The sequence below is a fragment of the Anabrus simplex genome, chromosome 1 (assembly GCF_040414725.1).
Source record: "Anabrus simplex isolate iqAnaSimp1 chromosome 1, ASM4041472v1, whole genome shotgun sequence".
Taxonomy (NCBI): domain Eukaryota; kingdom Metazoa; phylum Arthropoda; class Insecta; order Orthoptera; family Tettigoniidae; genus Anabrus; species Anabrus simplex.
Genome location: NC_090265.1, coordinates 214,029,257 through 214,046,897, shown reverse-complemented (window position 1 = coordinate 214,046,897; position 17,641 = coordinate 214,029,257). Strand labels below are relative to the sequence as shown.

At 37.3% G+C, this 17,641-nt stretch overlaps 1 protein-coding gene across 3 annotated transcripts in view; it reads left to right on the top strand.

Moving 5' to 3' along the window:
- ALiX (programmed cell death 6-interacting protein-like protein AliX) overlaps positions 1 to 17,641 on the top strand; it is a 275,620-nt gene that overhangs the window by 107,139 nt on the left and 150,840 nt on the right. For all 3 annotated transcript variants that reach the window (XM_067158494.2, XM_067158486.2, XM_067158479.2), the window contains exon 6: positions 14,562 to 14,663. In XM_067158494.2, coding sequence (XP_067014595.1) covers positions 14,562 to 14,663 — 102 coding nt within the window. The remainder of the gene's footprint in view (positions 1 to 14,561; positions 14,664 to 17,641) is intronic.

Sequence of the window (17,641 nt, the reverse complement as noted above, 5' to 3'; positions counted from 1 at the left end):
CATACAGTGTGGTACCAAATGTATGAAGAATAATATTGAAGGGAGGTTTTGTGCGCACTGGATCATGCGATTAACATCATAAGATAGGAAACTTAAAAGGGTCCACCTTTTCAATACAAATAAATGTTATAAGTTTATTTACAACATATATTTACACTTGGAACTAGTTTCAACGCTGTTTGGCGTCATCTTCAGCCAAAATGTGGGAAATAGGCATAGGCGTAAGCATGCAGACATTTACATTATACAAGATGTTAAATCAGTATGATTAAATAAGAGACATGAAATAGTGAATTACAATTTCAGTTTACAAAATGGTCATGAAGGGTAAGTCAAAATTGTATAAACATGAGTTAGGGCTTAAAATCATAATCACTTAAAAAAAACATATAAACCGCAACAAAACCACGCGGAAGTTCGAGATGATATTGGCAATGGAGATTCAAATTATTTCAGACACTCTTCCATTGAATGTTGCCTGCTGCGAGTGTAGTACAAAACATAGGTTAGATTTTAACAAACACAATCATCTCAAAAATGCACATAACATTTTAAAAATATTTTTGGGTTGAGACGTAATTTGGCAGTTAGGGATTGAAATCACTTATTCACTAAGTGTCAATTCAAAACCAGCTGTGAAGGGTGAGGCAAAATTGCACAAGCGTGAGTTTGGACTCGATAAATGCAACACTCGAAACTGTAGGTTCGCGATGAATTTGGCACATAAAGGTCTGCGTTCACTCATTCATTGAATGTCACTGGTGCGAGTGTAGTTCAAATATGAGTTAGGATTTAACAGAATCAAGCCTCTTAAAATTGCACATGACCGAGCTCGATAGCTGCAGTCGCTTAAGTGCGGCCAGTATCCAGTATTCGGGAGATAGTAGGTTCGAACCCCGCTGTCGGCAGCCCTGAAAATGGTTTTCCGTGGTTTCCCATTTTCACACCAGGCAAATGCTGGGGCTGTACCTTAATTAAGGCCACGGCCGCTTCCTTCCCACTCCTAGCCCTTTCCTGTCCCATCGTCGCCGTAAGACCTATCTGTGTCGGTGCGACGTAAAACACCTAGCAAAAAAAAAAAATTGCACATGACATCTGAACCCATGGTGTGAGATGAACTTGGCAGCAAAGGTTCGAATTTGTAGATATTCAGTAATGCCACTTCAAAACAGTCCATGAAGGGTGAAACAAAAGCTATAACTCACACGAGTTAGGACTCACTAAATACTAATTTCAAATACATATAACATACTCAAATTTTCGAAGTACAAGGTGAAATTGGCAGTTAAAGAATTAAAATTTGTAGACACTTCTTCGTCAGATGCCATATAGGTCAAGCGCAGCGTAAGTATGAGAACAGGGCTCAACATATCCAAACTTGTACAAATGCATATAACATATCTAAATCCAAGTGTGAGATGAACATGGTAGTGAAAGAATCACATTTGTTGAGGGTGTAGTAAACATATACAGCTCGACAAGAATACAAAATTCAAATTATGTAAGTCGTTCCTCTGAGAGCTTAGAAGTTGACTGTGCTAATATTTGTGGTCTATTGTTGCAACGTTACGTGTAGGGTGGGGGCAGTTTCTATGATGTTCACAGTTCATTGCGGGACCTAAGCCGGTAAAGCTATGGCGCGAGATGAAGAGCACGATGGATAGTTTAGGTCGGGGGAACGGCCATTGTTGGATTAGGAGGGGAGAGGGAAGGAGGAGGAGCGGTAGGGGTGGAGGAGTGGAAGGAGGGGGACTATGGAGGGTGATGCGGTGAAAGTGTGTGGCGTGACAAAGTATTATACATAATGTGAAAGACAGATCTGTTTTTTGGAATATTAATATTAACAGGATCTTTGGTTTCTCTGAGATATCATTTAAATTTAGGTTTGGATTGAAATATTGATCTAAATGAATATAGCAGTTTTCAGTGACGTCTAGTAAAGAACCTTTATTTAGTATTTCTAATACCTCAAGATCTTGATCTATTTCAGTAAAGTTGTGCTTAAATTCTTTTATATGTAGGCCGACCGCAGAAAAACGATTGTGCTTTATGGGATTGACATGTTCTGCATATCTGATTTTAAAACTGCGTCCTGTTTGACCTAGGTAAGAGCTATTGCAGTCTTGGCAAGAAAACCTATATACACCTGATTTTGAAAAAGGAGTACTTTTATTTATTGATGAAGAGTTATGCAGGATCTCTGTGCTTCTATTGTTAGTACGAAAGGCTATTTTAACGTTGTGTTTTTTAAAAAGGTTAGTGACGTAAATTTCTTTATTAAAGGTAAATGTAGAAAACGTGGCAGTGCTAGTATTGTCTTTTATTAGGGTGGTTTTTGGGCGGTGTCTGAATTTATTGATTATTCTTTCAATAAAGGTTTCACTATATCCATTAAATTTTGCTATAGAGCTAATGGTGTTCAGTTCTTTAAGTTTTTTCTGTACATCGGAATCTTGAATGCTCAATCTACTAAGCTATTATATGTAGCCACTTTATGTGTTTGAGGATGTAGTGAATCATTTCTTATAGTAGTGGCTGTTTGAGTGGGCTTTCTATAAATACTATATGTAAATGAAGAGTTGATGGAGTTGTTTATCTCTGATTCTAAGGTAAATTTAATGTCATGATCAATGTTATTAAGGTTTTTGAGGGTGGATGGCGCGTCTATGGAGCGTTCATCTAGGTTTATAAATGTGTCATCCACATACCTAGCCCAGAATTGGATATTGGCAAATTTGATGTTATTGTCGATGGCGGTGTGCTCTAGGAAATCAAGGTAGATCTCTGCTAAAATTCCTGAGGCTGGTGAACCCATTGCCAAACCATCTTGTTTGTTTCATGGAGCTGGTGGTGTTCCTAAGTATGATCCAGGCTAATGTTTTCTGTTCTGACACTACCGCACAGCAATGCAAAGTATGAACATGTGTTTAGCTTTGTGAAAAAGAACCAAAATCAGTTTAGGTCCTCAATGTCAAATGAAATTCTGGATTCTATTCCTGTTTTGAAAACTTAGAAGTACTGGTCCATGTTACTCAAATTGTTTTCCTCCAGAATTTCTGTAGAAAGCAAAGAAAGCAACTCATCTCCATCTGTCCTCTCCAACCTGTGATGGATAATAGCCTGCATACTGTGAACTAGATGGAATTTTGTAAATAAGTGTACATGTTTAATTTTTAACAGTGGCATTTATATTGTGATCTGCAAGTTTAAAGCGCAGAAAAACACTGTTTGTGTACTATGTGAACTGTTCCCAGTGTTAAGTGAAAACTGATGGGCACTCAAGATGTAACTTTGTGTAAGTATGTAATTTCAGCGGTGATCATAACATGTATTTAACTTGTGTTAGTATTGTTTGTAATCTCCCCCTTGCCGTCCTTTTTCACTATGTCCGAAGACTTTGCAAGGCATGCGCGTGTTGTTAAAAAAATTCCGCTTTAGGATCTTCTGGATTCCTCTTTTTGAAACTTGGCAGGTATTCTATGAGAATGGTATAGACTCAGTACCCTCCACTATTTTTCGACTTGCTGAGAACAAGAATAAGATCACCCTAATGACAGCTGGTGCCTTTGCTGGCAGGACCTAGTGTTTACAGTGCACTATGTCTTCTGGTATGGGCTAGAGCAATTTTGTTACTTTCATTGACCTGTCTCAGCTTTATCCTTAGCTTTGACAAAATGAAAGTGACTGAGGTATGAGTAATGCTAGTAATGCCATTCCTTCTGCAGCCAGTCCCTGCTATAAATGGTGTGAAAATATTGCTCATAGGGTCAGTTGGTGCATGCATTTCAGTGGGCTTGGCAGACTGATGTGTAATAGCAACTTGTGGCTCGGTGAGGAAAGCAACGGGAAAGTACCTCACTCCTCATTTCCCTAGTACGCCTCTTCAGTGATGCCTAGGCCATCTATGACAGCTGATGGCGGAACTGTTGAGGATCCAACCAGCCTTCGGGCTGAGGACTAAACATACAATGACAGCTGACAACCGCTGAGGATATGGTTCAAGAACAACTTTGTAGACAACATCGGGAGCTTGGGATAGAACAAACTGCCTCGCACTCCGAAATAATGTATCCAATTAGACATTTCTGTGCCAGTTATTAGATAACCTTGGCAACAGTGTAGTTTCTCTGACTTTCCTGATTTAGTGACTGACAGTATAGCAACAGTGGGGCCACAAATGATTCAGTAAATTTCATCACAATAAGTAAAAGGTTAGTGAAGCTGGGCTCTATGCATGTGCTTGAGCATTAAGTTACTCAAAATGGCCGGGCACAGGGGATGTGTAGTCTGAGGAACACTCAGTCAGCAATGTGTTAATGTCTTCTTCCATCTCGTATGTCTTGTCTTATTTTGTTTGTAATTGTCTGACTGGAAACTTTTTCTAATTTTTACTCGGTTTAGTCAGTTGACTTTGAAAAGCTTGACTTCTACCCAATCAGTTTGAAGTAGTTCTTTTATATGTATGAAGGGAAGGGACTAAGGAGAAATGGATTACACTATCAATTCAGTGTGGGCAGAAACAAATGACAAGGTTAAACATGCAAATAGAGAAGATAGAATAAATTTCCCAATTTTACATAGTACTTCATTCAGACTCTCTCCCCATTCCTTATAGTGAGATTAACACAGCAAACACACATCTCAAGCTTAACTCTTTTCACTCGCATGTCAGTCTCAGGTCAGCGTGCAGTTTTGCGTTCTTTAACTTGACATTGATTTCTTATTCAGCGATTGCTCCTATATTTTGGGCACTGTGAGAACAGACATCTGCCTATTAAATGCGTTGACAATATTACTTTGCTTGGCAGTGCATATGGGTAAGCGGTCATAGGAAAATGGTGGAGGTTGGTTTGTTGAAGGATGAAAAATTGACATCATTTTCAGCTGTACTTTCTGACAGTGACTGAAAATGATGATTGATGGTTCAGGAAGTGGTATAGATGATAACAATGACAGCAATATGTGTAATGGTTACACCATTCAAGTACTGCTTTACGGTTGTGATCAACCAGTAAAATAGACGTATCTAAACTTCCTTTTTGGTCAGTAAGTTAATTTGTGAGGCGTAGTAATAGACCTGACCATGGAAGAAAGGCTGAGTGTTGCAAGGCTGAAGTGGCTAGGACATGTTAAGCGGATGCAAATGACTCTAACACCAAGAATTTTGAAAATGTTCCAGGGCGAAAACCAATTGGACACCCTAGAAAAAGGTGGTTAGATCAGCTAAGAGAAGACCTAGAGAAAGGGGGAAAAACATGGGATGCCGTAGAGAGAAAAGAAGCATACCAGGACCGTAATAAATGGGGGCACATCGTTCTTAAACATCCTACCCGGCTTGCTGGAAGGAATTCATGATGATGATGAGGAGGAGGAGGAGGAGGAATAGACCTGTAGCAGAATTTCAGTTCTGTCAACTATTTTTTATGCACTTGCTACTAACCTCGGTTATAAGCGAGATCAATTAATATACAAAGCTAAATATTCATTGAAGTGTGACTGAATGGTGAGCTACAAATGTTTTCTCCCCATCCTCAAAGAAAAGCAGAGGGCTGCAAGAAAGTTACTGGTGGGAGGCTAGAGACCATTCATTTCTTCCAAACTTGCGAGAAGTAACCAGTACTTGACTGTGCTTTGAATAGTATCACTCCTTCCGGAAGCACTAACAAAAATATTACATCTTCTGGTATGACAAATCTGAATGAAATTATGAAGAGTCGAGAGAAAGTATGGCTAGGAAAATATTTTAGGGCAAAGGGTTAAATACTATTCTAGAATTACTGTGGAGGTGATTAAACCTATGTCAGAGAACAAAACTGAAGTTATCATCTACCCGGTGTGGATGGGGGACACAGACGAAGGATACACCCACGGTATCCCCTGCCTGTTGTGACGGGCGACCTAGGCGCGGACGTGGATTGCGCTTTGGTATCCGTTTCCACCCTGAGCCACACGATCGTGCGGGTTGGCTTTTTTATTTTATTAAAAGAAAACTAACCCGTTTCCCTGCGTCACACTGGGCTACAATGATTGTGCGGGTTCCGTAATTTGTATTGCAGTTGTTTTTATTTTGATAGTTGGGCACAAGGAGGCAAGCATATGTGTTTAAACTTTTGTAAACAAAACATACCATGCAGCCTCAAGTTAAATTGTCCCTTTTATTATCTTTTACATATTGATTTCATTGTGAATCTTTTTAAAACATCCTAGAATCATCATAAAAGGTATACATATCCTTAACAATGCTACATTTTGAACCTAGTGGTTATAAGAGACTGTAAATCTGTAACTAGCACGATGTTGTGGGTTAGGGTTTAATTTGAGGTAATGGTGTGTTTCTAACCTCGAAAGTGATCATTAGTATTCTGGGAGGATTTCTCTAATTTTAAGCATAAGTATAGTTATGTGAATACAAAATACAAGTATTTATATGAATTTTAGGGATATCAGATGAAGAAATAGCGAGGTTAACCTATGCATCTGATAGTGAGGACTTACTCAGTGAAGATGGTGATGATGATGATGAGTGGGTACCTGAACCTACATCTTCACACGTAGGCAATGATTCCGATGATTCTCATCACGGTGAGGATATTGATGAAGAGGAAGAATACACAGGAGATAATGATTCTACTGATGATCATTCTCTAATCTTTCTTTTAATATGTAAATTTAACTTCAAACAAGAATTTTCTTTATTTTTTGAATGAGAATTATGCTGTACGCAAATCAATGTTTAAATAATTTATTAATTCATCCTGAGTTACTAGATGGTTATAAATAAAGCTAGTATTTCAGAATTTAAATTATGTATTGTTGTTGCTAATTTTAGTATAGAAGGTTAATTTTTCTTCTTTCCAAAACAAGCTCCTTTTCTTTGCGTGTTAATTTCTTCATATAATTTCGTCTTGATACTCAACGTAATACTTGATTGTTCACCTTGCTACTTTTAACAATTAACAATTCTGCATTTTTCTTAATCACGGCCATTTGGATTTTGTTGGTCTGAACATTCTTACTTCCTGTTCATGGGCTATTCGATTCGACATGTCTGTATTTTCTTGTAACATATTCACAGCCTATTTAATTCCATATGTCTGTATTTTCTTGTAACATATTTTTCTACTGCAGGACTTCTGACGTTTTATCGCAATTCATGGCAAAAGTCACGATTTTAACACCTCGTTTCGACATAATCAGGGTAATGAAATGGTACAATACAAAAGATCAAGCCCGTTACTCAGTGGATAAAAATAGAGGTATAGAATCAAATATACAAAATAATTTACAGATCAAATGTATAACAGCCGAAGAAATAAATAGAGCTGTAAGGCATCTGAAACCTAAAAGGTCTGCGGGACCCTCCTAATATACAGTATTTAAGGCTTGTAGGGAAATATTAATTGAACCTCTCCAGATATTATTCAGTATTATCTTAACTAGTTCTACCTTTCCCAAACAATGGAAATATGCCAAAGTTATGCCAATTTATAAATCTGGGAAAAACAAACCAGTTACAGTTACAGAAACTACAGACCAGTTACAGTTCTATCGTTCCCAGCTAAAATATTTGAAAGTATTCTATATGTTCAACATTTTTAATCATGTCATATTAATTATCCCATGCAATCAGCATGGTTTTATGCCAAAGAAATCCATAGTAACCAATTTATTTAACTTTGTACAGTATGTATCTAATGAGATTGATAATCTCTCCCAAGTAGATGCTATTTATACTGATTTCCAAAAGGTCTCTGACAAAGTAGATCATGATTGTTTAGTCAGTAAATTAATGGATTATAATTTAGATCAGTCTCTTATGTCTCTTCTGGTTTCATATTTGAGGCATAGAAGTCAGTTTGTAAGTTACAGAAACATTGCAAAATCTGGAGTACAACAAGGCTCTAATTTTATTTAACTTAATTTCCGGGTTGAACCGTGTTGTACTTGTCTGCACATCGCGTACAGTTTGCCGCCGTTTCTAATACATTGCAGTATTCTTTGTCAAGGCGACTGAAATACCCCTACTCGATCCGAGGTAATCAGTCTCCCAGTAGAAATTACACTACTAGAGTGGCCCTGATCTTGGCCTTTTATATCCTAGCCTTTCTGGCTGACGTAAGCCCTAGCTATCTCGTGAATATTCTGGAAAGTATGTGTCACAGCCAGGTAGTGGGGGCTTGCCCGCGCTGTTATGTAATGGGGTTGCGGCCCGTGTGTTTATATTGTGGTCTGTATTTCTTAAACTATGAATGATAGGCATCCGAGAATTACTGATTTTATATCCTTCTTCTAAATTTATGTTGTTCGGATGTTTCTTGATTTCGATAGCCTCGCAGATTTTCCTTGCCTCTAATTTGGGTCCTTTGCTGGTTCTATTGTTCGTAAACAATATTCCTAGCAAAATTTGGTTCTCAAAGGTATTATTATTTGCTGACGATATTATATAAATCAATATAAAGTGTGCATGATTTAGAACTACAAGCTGATTTAATTATCTTGTTTGAATGGAGCAAATTTAACAAATTACACTTCAATATTAATAAATGCAGGGAGATAACTTTTTCAATGAAAAAAGATAAGATAAATATTACATACTCAATTAATGATGCCCAGTTGCAACAAGTAAATGAAATTAATGACTTAGGAGTAATATTAACTAGTGATTTAAGTTCCACTACTCATATTGAATATGTTGTGAATAAGGCATACAGGAGCCTTGGGTTTATAATGAGACATTTGTATAGCCTAAGTAATAAATCTTTATTTTGTTTGTATTTTTCATTAGTTCAATCAAATCTGGAATATGCCTCTAGTATTTGGAATCAATCAACAAAATTACACACAGATTGATAGAAAGGATCCAGAAAAAGTTCTTGAAATAAATCTACTTCAGGCAAAGCGGAGAATATCCTAAATATTTATCATATCTTAAGATGATTGAAATGTTTGATTTTGATAGGCTTGATATCAGAAGAAAATGTCTATCCATGATGTTTCTCTATAAGCTGGTTAATAATGAAATAGACAGTATTGATTTAACTTGTCAACTCCTACTGTATGTACCTAGAAAACCAACAGGTAAATTTAGGAATTTGTTTTTCTTGCCAAGAGTTAACACAAACATGTAAATTCACCCCTATACAGAATGATGTCTGTGTATAATAAATTACATCCTCTGAATATAGATTTAATTCAAAATAAGAAATCTGAATTTTTGAAATCTTGTAAGATTTATTACACAATTAGCTAGATGTATGATGCCATATTGCCTGTTTTTGTTTTGTTTATATTCTTCTTTTTATTGTATTCTTTATCTTTATCACTGCTGTTATACTGTAGTTGGGTAACTCTTTATTTCATACTCTATTTTGTGATTATCTTATTTCTTGTATTTTTCTAATTATACTTTATAAGATTAGAAGTTATGAGCAAATATTGTAATTGGGCTAACGCCTGCATATTTGCATAAAATAAATAAATAAATAAATAAATAAATAAATAAATTACTACTTTAGAATATTACATTTTAAAATTTAATGAAGGGATAAACTCATTTAATGAGAACTATAATTTAATAAATCACACGCAGTAATGATCAAAACATACAATGCTTACCCTAAATATATGAACCAAAGTAATATTAAAATTTAAGAAATTTAATAGTGATGATGATGATGATGATGATGATGATGATGATGATGATGATAATAATAATTTTTTTTAACTGTGATAATTAGTGCTTACGTAGTACCTAGGTCAAAACACGGGCATGAGTAAGCCAAAACATACATAAAGATGCATGAAAAATGACAACAGAAAAAAATAAACACAGCAACGGGCAAGAAAATCACATCAACTTCCTGCAATATATTTTAAAACAGAAACCACACATGCTTTCAGGAAATAAAACTGTAAAACACTCGTAAATATGCAGGAAAACAAATATATCCAAGGTAAAAATAAAATTTAGCAAGGCAAAGGAAAATTTCAAACGTTACCGAACAACGATGGCATCACTTTTCCACACGGCACTCACTTGAAACAAGAACGTCATACAACACAAATACCAGGACATAATTCAGATCACAAGAAGTACATCACTCAAGTTCAAACGACACATTCAGGTAAAATTACATTAACAGAAGTAAACTATAAAAGACATACTTACATAGTTGCCATATATGCCAGGTATCAGTTTGACCTGATACTAGTACACTCACAAGTAAGAATTAAAAATTTTATGTATTTACATAAGATACAAAATATAAAACACTAAAGGAGATCCCCCATCGTCCCTTGGTGGGGCATACTTTCCATTTCACCCTATTCCCGCTGGATCAGTCATTATGTTAGAAGCTGGGAAGCTACCCGTCACTACAGTAAGCGTCCACTTGCAAGCAAGTCTGACAGTTGAGACGCAATTCCGAGGTAGGCCACTAGTAGCGGCACCGTCTAGCGCTGCATACGCGCTCTGGAGAGCAGTCAGTACACAATCCAAGCTCTAAATTTCGCACACAGATGGCGTAAGAGTACGTTGTACAGCTCAATACACACGTGTTAGTAACACAGAGGCCAAATACACAAAGTATATATTATTGAAGATGAACCGTGCCCTCTAGACATGCCATTAAATATATGTCTTGTATAATGTTCATATCCCAAATTATATATTTATATATTTTACATTAATAATGCCACAGTGGGTTTCCTAAAAATATTGAAGTCTATTCTATTGTTTTTTGTTAATGTGAGGTCCAAGAAATTTAACTTTTTATTGTTTTCTTTCTAAATGGTGAATTTGATATTGCTGTCAAGCAAATTTAAACGACCCAGAAGCGTTTTGGGACTAAGGAAGTCTCCCTTTAAAAATAATACCTTATTGTTGACGTAACGGACCCACAATTTTATTTCCTTCTGATGTATGTCCAAGATGGATTTTTAAGGTTATTTAAATATATGTTGGCTAAAAAACCTGATAAGGACCGCCATTGGTAAACTTGTGTTTTGCTGGTAGTATTTCCCATTGAAAGTGAAGTAATTATTATGTAATATTACACAATAAATTTATCGTATCATTAATTTGTATGTGACTTAGTTTGTTGTGGTTCTTCAAGGTTTCTTTTATTAAGTCTATGGTCTTTTTAATAGGAATGTTGGAATACATATTAGTCGTATCGTATGCCACCATTATAGTTTCCTCGCTTATTTACCTTGACTGTATCTTGGAAATGGCTTCCGAAGAGTTTGATATCGATTTACTGTTTCTATTTTGATGCATTTTTGTAGATGTTTAAGTAAAAATTTTGGTAGTTGAAATGTGGGGCTGTTTCGACAATTTACTATGGGTCCAATAGGGTAATTTTCTTTGTGAATTTTTCGGAGAGACTTTAAAGTTGGGCATCTTGGATTCATCGGGATGAATTTTTGTTTTTCTTTTTTGCTTATGAATTCAATTGTTTTTTGCATGTAGTAGTCTTTATTTAGGATAACTGTGACGTTGGCCTTGTGTGCTTTAGTTACAACCAAGTTTTTTAATTTTAGATTTTAGATTTAGTTTTTGGTGTGTACTACTTTGTTTCCTTTGAATGGTTTGTTTTTTATTTTATCAGTTTCATTTGCTACTGTGTCTTACAGTTCCTTTTTTGTTGTTGGGGACTTTTTGGATTGCTGTTTCAGTCTCCTTTATTAGCTGTTTTAGTGTGGCATTATTAAGGTTTTGTTTAAGATTGTGTTTAGGACCTAGTTTTAATAGGTTGGTTTCATCTTGGGTTAAAGGTGTCTTCAAAATGTTGACAGCAGGTTCACAAAATTTATGTTCAACTAAATTATCAAACCTATTACATGTGTACTCATCCTTAAGTTTACTTAATTTGTTTTGATTTTTTGTTTGTTTCTTCTCAAGTCTAATTCTTATGTATTAGTGAATGTGTGTTCCAAGACAGGTCCATTCTGGTTTATTGTATGTGTCCATAAGTTGGAGATGAAGGAGAAAAGCTTCATTTAATTCATCCTTCTTTGCATGCAGGCTCTTGATTTCACTTTTTAATCATGTTGTCCATACTATTTTGACGGTGTGTTGACAGGATACTGAAATGTTGTTGCTTTTCAGATTATTAAAATTGGGAGTTAAGTTATGCTAAGCATTCATGGTTGAACTTAATGTCCTTGTTGATAGTTAATATTTTATGTTCCTAAATTTAAAGGCTTTGGATGTTTCTCGACAAATGAAAGACGAATTATAATCATTATAAATACCAAAACCATTTTAGTAAACAGTGCTGATGATAGTATTTATTATTATTAATCACAAATAGTCGTATCGGCACACTATTTTAATCCAAAACCAGTTTTTGGACTCTTAAGGACCATCATCAGTGTTAAAATTATTTACAACATTGAAGTCCACATGAATGTGTCGCCAAAATGAGTTAAAATAAGTTTTAAAAGGTTAAATATCAAGGAAAGAGATTCATAGGCTGAGATGACTTTGAATAAAGTTGAAGCTTAAGTCGTAAATTGGAATATTTGTGGTAAAAACTACATTTGAATCTTGTCATAAATACTTAGCACTATAACTCGGAATGTGGGGGTATTTTGTGCTCAGTTCACCCAGAAGGATGTGGTTTTGATTCCCCTGTCAGGAAATCCACTTTGGAGATGCACATGGCCCTTGAGGTTCACTCAGCCTGCGCCAAAAATGAGTACAAAGTTAATTCTTCGGGGGCAAAGGCAGCCGTACACAGAGGTAACCATCCTATCCCACTTAATACTGTACTGAGTTTACGGATAGGCCTCCTCAGCCTGTATGGAGATGACTTTGCTTTGACGCAGAATTGAATGTTGGGCTCGTATGAAAGAAGAAATCAAGTATCTGCTGACGGATTTTTTATTATGGACACTCGAGTTTAGGCTTTAATTACAAACGAACCAATAGGCCTATTGCAATGCGAGTTACACCAACATTTTCCTTGTTTAATTCTACATTAGCCTATATGACACATTGTTTTCGACATTCATTAAATATTTTTTACTTTTGGTTGTAATAAATATTGCCAGTGTTTTTAGCTTCTTTTCTAGGAAGCGCCCACTTAGGAATATCATCTTCCTTCCAAGTATTGGGCCATGTGTCCCGTTACGGTCTTGCATTTTTCTTTTTGCAAGACTTGAAAGCAATCAAATGTCCTTCCGGCAGGTTGCTAGCCTGAAGGAAGCCACTTAGGAATATAAACAAGGAAAACTACTTGTCTGATTGGTAAATACATTTTTATATGTTATAACCACATGTATTTGTAGTGCAATACTCAAGTTACAATTTTTTTTCAACCACCCCGAAAAAAGTTCTTATCATTTTTCTAAAGCAACTCTTTCTCAGCCCAGGATAAACGTACAGCAGCAAACTTGGGCTTGTTTTGAAGCACTCATTCATGGTTATCAGAAACTACTGCAACTGCAACCGTACAGTGTGGTACCGATTTTTTTTTTTTTTTTTTTTTTTTTTTTTTTTTAACGTCGCACCGACACAGATAGGTCTTATGGCGACGATGGGACAGGGAAGGGCTAGGAGTGGGAAGGAAGCGGCCGTGGCCTTAATTAAGGTACAGCCCCAGCATTTGCCTGGTGTGAAAATGGGAAACCACGGTTTTCCGTCTTCAGGGCTGCCGACAGTGGGGTTCGAACCTACTATCTCCCGAATACTGGATACTGGCCGCACTTAAGCGACTGCAGCTATCGAGCTCGGTGGTACCGAATTTACGAAGAGTAATATTGAAAGGAGGTTTTGTGTACGCCGGACCGTGCGGTTAACAGGGGGCAGGGTGGTGAAATAGGGCGCAATGTTGCTGCGTTCAGTAGTAATCACGCGCGCAACGAACAGAGCTTTTCCTTTACTTTAAATTCAGCTTTGTTTGATTATGATTTTATTTAAGAATGTTCACTGTATGTAAGTAATATATATGCTTGAACTATGCTAATGTACAAGCATTATGCACCGAACAAGCCTTTAAGCAAAATGAAACATGTCTGCTTAAATAAATAATATTTTATGGTATTGATTGGCTGTAAGAACATTATCCTTTATCTAAAAAAAAATTTCTGCTTGGTATCATAGATGGGTAGGCATCCAGGCTTATCAAAGTGTGACTTGCTTGAGAGAGATTTTCATTCTGGATACAGGAAATACTGTTTGAGGAGAATGCCAAATAAACACGGGGGGGGGGGGGGGGGGGAAGAAGTAGAAGAAGAATAGTACAGTTATAGAGGACAAGGAAAATAGACTATTCAGAGCTGAGAGGAACCCATTTGGTTGTGATATAAAGAAAAGAGACTAACGTGAACAAAATTATTTTTGACACACTGCCTTCTTTATAAATGGGCTCTCTCTTAATCAGTGATTGTGATTGTTAGAAATATGTCACTTTAATACATGTGTTTCCTTTATCAGTATAACTGATTGGCTATTTGAATCATATTGTTTATATCAGTACAAGAAAATTGATCTTCTTACCTGAGATTAAATAACTTATTGTGTGATTTCTATATGAATGTTGATTATTTACTTACAGGTTGCTGGGAAACAAGCTGGATATCGTGCTCTCTCTCACTACTACCAAAGCCTAGTGTGTAAAGCTGATAAAAGTGTGGGAGAAGAAATAGCCAGATTAGAGGTAATATTTCTTATATTAATTTAATAAGTCAGGAGCCAGTCTTATGTAGCTAACATCACTTGAAAGCATTCATTCTTAATTAATAATAATGTTATTGGTTTTATGTCCACGAACCTACTACGCTGGCGTAGCAGAGGGAGAGGTGATACTCCCACATGGCGCGTCCCAGGTGGCGGGGTGCTAACCGGCTTGTCGGCGGACTTGAGGGAAATAAATTCCCTCTTGCAGACCAAACACACAACCACCTGTGGGTGGGGGCTGCAGATGAAGAATACATCCATGGTATCTCCTGCCTGCCGCAACAAGCAACTAAAAGGGGCGACCAAGGAATGATTGAATTAGAACTATGAGACTACTGGTAATTAGTACCACCACGCGGGAAACACCATGGGTCACTTTTACTTGCACGTAGTACCACTATGTTAGGTACAAAGTAGCTTTGTGGTTAGTAGCAATAGAGTGCGTTGCCAGCATTTACAATGCCTGTGATTAGTACCACTATATGAGCAACACCATGGTTCTGGCTTGCCTGTGATTAGTACCCACTATATGAGGAACACCACAAGGTACATTAGTGGTTAGTAATGTGATGAACACCATAGGGTTGCGTTGTCTGTAAATGGCGCCGCAAGGTGCAAACCACCATAGGTTTGTATTACATGTGCGAATTTCATTACCTGTGAGTAGTACCATAATGTGTGAAATACCGTGATTCTACACTACTTTTGATTGGTACCGCAACATGACAAATACCATGGTTCTACTTTCCTAGCGATAAGTGCCATTATGAGGGGCGGATGACTTGGATTTTGGACCGCTTTAGACAAGCATCATCGATTTAGTATTGTGCTATTGAAGCAGTCCCTTGGTCAGTAATATTATTATTTTCCGTCAGTTTCTTTGAATGTGAGGCATTGCGGGTCAGACCCACTGATTGTTTTAAATTCATATCCATTCATTCTTCGTCCTGACGTTTTGATTTTCGGTCATTGTAGGATTTTGGACTTTTAATTTGTCATCACATTTTGTCTCCTTTCGTACCATTAGGGACCGATGACCTAGATTTTAGGCCCCTTTAAACAACAAGCATCATCATCATCATGGTTTTATGCCCACCGGAGGAGTTGGCCCTGCGGTTAGGGACGTGCGGCTGTGTGCTTGCATCCGGAGATAGTGGGTTCGAATCCCACTGTCAGCAGCCCTGAAGATGGTTTTCCGTGGTTTCCCATTTTCACACCAGGCAAATACTGGGGCTGTACCTTAATTAAAGCTACAGCCACTTTCTTCCAACTCCTAAACCTTTCCTATCCCATCGTCGCCATAAGACCTGTGTCGGTGTGACATAAAGCCACTAGAAGAAAAAAACGTTTTATGTCCCACTAACTACTTTTATGGTTTTGGAGACACTGAGATGCCATAATTTTGTCGCACAGGAGTTCTTTAACATGCTAGGAAATCTATTGACATGAGACTGACATATTTGAGCACCTTCAAATACCACCGTACTGAGGCAGGATTGAACCTGCCAAGTTGGGGTGAGAAGGCCAGTCCTCAGCCATCTGAGCTCACTCATTCTTCTGCTCATAATTATATGCCTCGTCTACAACTCGTATGCTTTACAGAAACTGGATAGAAATGCTCTGAAATTTATTTTAGACATGGGGAAATTTTGTTGAAAGAAGGCTATTATCATTGGATATAAAGGACATAAGTAATTAGAACACAACAGCTTTGTGGAAATATAGAAAAATAACTCGGTGGATTTTCTTTTTTCTAGTAGGTGTGCTGGTAGAGTTATGATTTTCAACTTGCAAAATCTACCTTTTTTTCTTTTTCAGGAACAAAGCATGTCATTCAATGATTAATTAACACAGCAATGGGTGCCATGTACCATTATATGGCATCATGCTGGTCTTCAAGTCCAAGACGGTGTGATACCTTATGGCAGCTCACATTTCTTGAAGTCTGATTTGGTGCGACACCATATGGTGGTACAGTAGTGTTTCAGGCAACGTGCTCTTGATGGTCAACTGTGCCTGCCATCTGTGTGTTACATTGGTACTAAAATCAAGCAGAGAAATTGATCCACCTAATCATCATCATCAATGTCCTACTCCAGTCGCCCGGGTGTGGTTAACAAGCCTCCTCCACTCCTTTCTGTCCTTCCACTTTTCCTGCTCCATTACTTCCACCATATCCAATCCAGCTTCTCTTATGTCCTTCCAAATCTGATCCATCCACTTTCTTCTCAGTCTTCCAACTGGTCTCTCTCCCATAACTTCTCCTTCTAATTCCCTTCTTGCTACCCATTCCTTTCCCATTCTTTTTACATGTCCGAACCATTTCAGTCTTGCTTTCTGTATGTTCTGCACTAATGGTTCTATATTTAGCTCTTCTCTGATTTTAATGTTTTGGATTCTAACTCTTCTTGTCTTTTTAACTGATGTTCTTAAATATTTCATTTCTACTGCTTGGATCTTACTATCTTGTCTCTTATTAGCTACCAGCGTTTCTAGTCTGTATGTAACAATTGGTATGAAATACTGTTTATATAATGTTAATTTCATTCTCTTGGGTACTTTGTCATCCCATAAAAGCTCTCTCACTTCATGATAAAATGTTGTATCTCTACTTAGTCTGTTATTAATTTAAGGGTTGATTTCATTACTGTCCGGCTCCATGGCTAAATGGTTAGCGTGCTGGCTTTTGGTCACAGCGGTCCCGGGTTCGATTCCCAGCAGGGTCGGGGATTTTAACCATCCTTGGTTAATTTCCCTGGCACGGGGGCTGGGTGTATGTGTTGTCGTCTTCATCATCATTTCATCCTCATCACGACGCGCAGGTCGCCTGCGGGAGTCGAATCAAAAGACCTGCACCTGGCAAGCCGAACCCGTCCTGGGTTCTCCCGCCACTAAAAGCCGTACGCCATTTCATTTCATTACTTCCATTAATAATGCTACCCAGATATGTAAACTATT